This window comes from Sinocyclocheilus anshuiensis, unplaced genomic scaffold (genome assembly GCF_001515605.1).
Source record: "Sinocyclocheilus anshuiensis isolate Anshui unplaced genomic scaffold, SAMN03320099.WGS_v1.1 scaffold585, whole genome shotgun sequence".
NCBI classification, from domain to species: Eukaryota; Metazoa; Chordata; class Actinopteri; order Cypriniformes; family Cyprinidae; genus Sinocyclocheilus; species Sinocyclocheilus anshuiensis.
Window position 1 is genome coordinate 15,759 of NW_015539861.1, and position 2,645 is coordinate 18,403.

General features: G+C 36.4%; 1 protein-coding gene and 1 long non-coding RNA gene across 2 annotated transcripts in view; one reads left to right on the top strand and one right to left on the bottom strand.

Moving 5' to 3' along the window:
- Positions 1–2,645, top strand: part of LOC107684916 (stress-70 protein, mitochondrial-like) — a 21,745-nt gene that overhangs the window by 2,697 nt on the left and 16,403 nt on the right. Inside the window, exons 5-6 of the mRNA XM_016481297.1 lie at positions 1,401–1,474; positions 1,637–1,743. Of these exons, the coding sequence (XP_016336783.1) occupies positions 1,401–1,474; positions 1,637–1,743 (181 nt within the window). The remainder of the gene's footprint in view (positions 1–1,400; positions 1,475–1,636; positions 1,744–2,645) is intronic.
- LOC107684918 (uncharacterized) overlaps positions 40–2,645 on the bottom strand; it is a 16,618-nt gene continuing 14,012 nt past the window's right edge. Inside the window, exon 3 of the long non-coding RNA XR_001633901.1 lies at positions 40–180. This is a non-coding gene — a long non-coding RNA (uncharacterized LOC107684918). The remainder of the gene's footprint in view (positions 181–2,645) is intronic.

The following is a 2,645-nucleotide window of genomic DNA, read 5'->3' on the forward strand; positions in this document are numbered from 1 at the left end:
ATATTCTTATTAAATTTACAAAAGTGATTTAGTCGAGAGCAGCGAGAGATTTTCTATTTAACATGAATGACAGACAGCAGGAATATTAGACTACTGTCACTTTAAGAGCTGCACGGATCCATTATACTGTTACACGTGTTCTCTTTCTCGGCTGTTTGCTTTTACTTAAGACCGAAATTACTGTTTTTACGAGGATACTTGCAAAGACGGGCATTTTGACACATGCAAGTGCGTGTATTTAACTGTTCTAGGCATATAAAGCGGCAAAAATAACTGTTCAACTCTCCAGCACAGTTCTCTTTCACTGCTGATTGCATTTCAACGGCTTAAAATCACTTGTTTTTAAACCGCAATGCTAAAAAAACACGTGCAAACGATAAGTTTTCGTGACCAGTTAGCACAGCAACGTCACGTGAGTGTGTAACTGCGACAGAGACAATAGTCCACAATCTCTACTAGAGGTGGGAATCTTTAGGCACTTCACGATCCGATTCCAAAACGATTCTTGATCTACATTTTTTCCTAATTAATTCTTCTGCTGTGCAAAATTTTACAACTTTACATTTTAACCAAAATTGCGGTTTCTATGCTTTTTGTTTATAGTTGGAATCTCTGTAAGTCAGTACTGCCGTTTTAAAAATAGGGCTGTGAATCTTCACTGGTTTCACGATTCAATTCAATTACGATTATCAACTCAATATCAAGATGCGTCACATTTTCAATATTACTGCACATGGCTATATTTTCATAGAAATTTTATATCAAATTTAATTTGTGCAAAATTTACTACTTTTTATTATATAAGCAGACTACTTTTTAAAACAATTACTTATTTCATATAAGTGTTCTTTAAGTATCCGAAAGTTCACAGACAATTGGCTAGTTACGGGGTTTTCTTTTTTCCTCCGCATTATTGCACAGATCTATTTCGATATATCAGATGTTCTGTCCTGCTCTGAAAACATAACTGACTGTATACACATCAATTTCATATAAAAGTATATGCAAGTGCATTTAACCGCAGCCTCGATCAAGCTTCAGGACAACAAACACAAAGCGCACGTGAAAGTCTGTCAGTGCGCGAGTTTTGTGCATCTAATAGTACTGCATTCCAAACGGCATGAATGCATATCTAAAGTAAAACACGGCGGGGGGAAGCACACACTGTCAAGCAATGCGCACGTGTCTCAAAGCGCTAATTCTGTGCAATGAAGCCCACTGCGTCTCTAGCGCACACACGTGCCATTTGCGGGAAAAAAAAAAAACCAAGCTCAGAATCGCGATGCATCGGAGAATCGATTTTTTTTCTCCCACCCCTGATCTCTACCAGGTTAACCGGTATATCGCCACCCCTACACATGATCATAAGCTCCATCAAACCACTGCTTGTCTGTTTTCAGAGAACTACCTGGGTCATGCGGTGAAGAACGCTGTTATTACCGTACCTGCTTACTTCAACGACTCTCAGAGACAGGTGTGACACAGATTTCTCATTCTACTAGATTAACCCAACTCTCTGTGCATCTGACAGGTCTCATTATTCGCTCATGTTGAGAACATTGTGAACCAGCTTTGAGGGATCTATCTTTAATATCTGTTTATAATTGACTGTCTTTAATGTCTGGTGTGTTTATAGGCAACCAAGGACGCCGGACAGATTGCTGGTTTGAATGTGCTTCGTGTTATTAACGAGCCGACGGCTGCTGCTTTAGCCTACGGACTGGAAAAGACTCAGGACAAAATGTGAGTATTAGATACTAGTAGGGCTGGGTAAAAAAAAATATCGATTTCTCGATTTTAATCGATTCTCATTTTTGTGAAACCATATCGATTCATAAATCTCAAGAATCAATTTGTCTCACCTGTCAGATAATGAACGGAACATTGTAGCGTGGCTCCCATCCAATAAAGTGTTACTTTTGATATGAAACAAAGTCTCAGATTTCAAATTCTGTCCATTTTATTGCAATATTCAAATATTAAATGGCATTTTGGCGCTGTTTAATGTGGAGTGACAGATCGCTGTGAACTGATCGTCTCCTCTGCTTTAACAGCAGTTACAGCATGAAATAAACATGAATGAACATCCGAAGGTGTTAAACCCGTCTCCTGTCTCATGTTATTGCTCAATCAGTGTTTTTAAAATGCGGAAAGATGACAATCGCTTGTAAACATTGTCACGTTTTCAGTTAACTCTAGAGAGGAGCTTTTTGCTAAATATGCACCGTATAACATATTCATTATCATTTTTTATGGTTCTTCAATATATATAGTTTGTTTGAATAAATCTGCTAAGTTTTTGTGACAGCCACCATTTAAATGTTTACATTTCAAAAAAACGAATTTGAGTAGAAATATAATTATGTAATTTAAAGTTAGTATTATAACCTTTTAATATTACAAAACCTTTGAGTATATTTTAAGTGTTTGTATACAAATCAGCAAATTTCAACCTTCCAAAAATATTATTGACTCTCGGGTATATTTTACAGCATTAGTTGAGAGATTTTTTTTTCCTTGAGAAAATATGCCATGTCCTGTACCTGATATATATCTAAAATAATCGATATTGAATCGAATTGTGAAATTTGAAGAAAAACCCAGCCCTAATAACTATAACTAAAATGTTTTCATTATCACTCTCA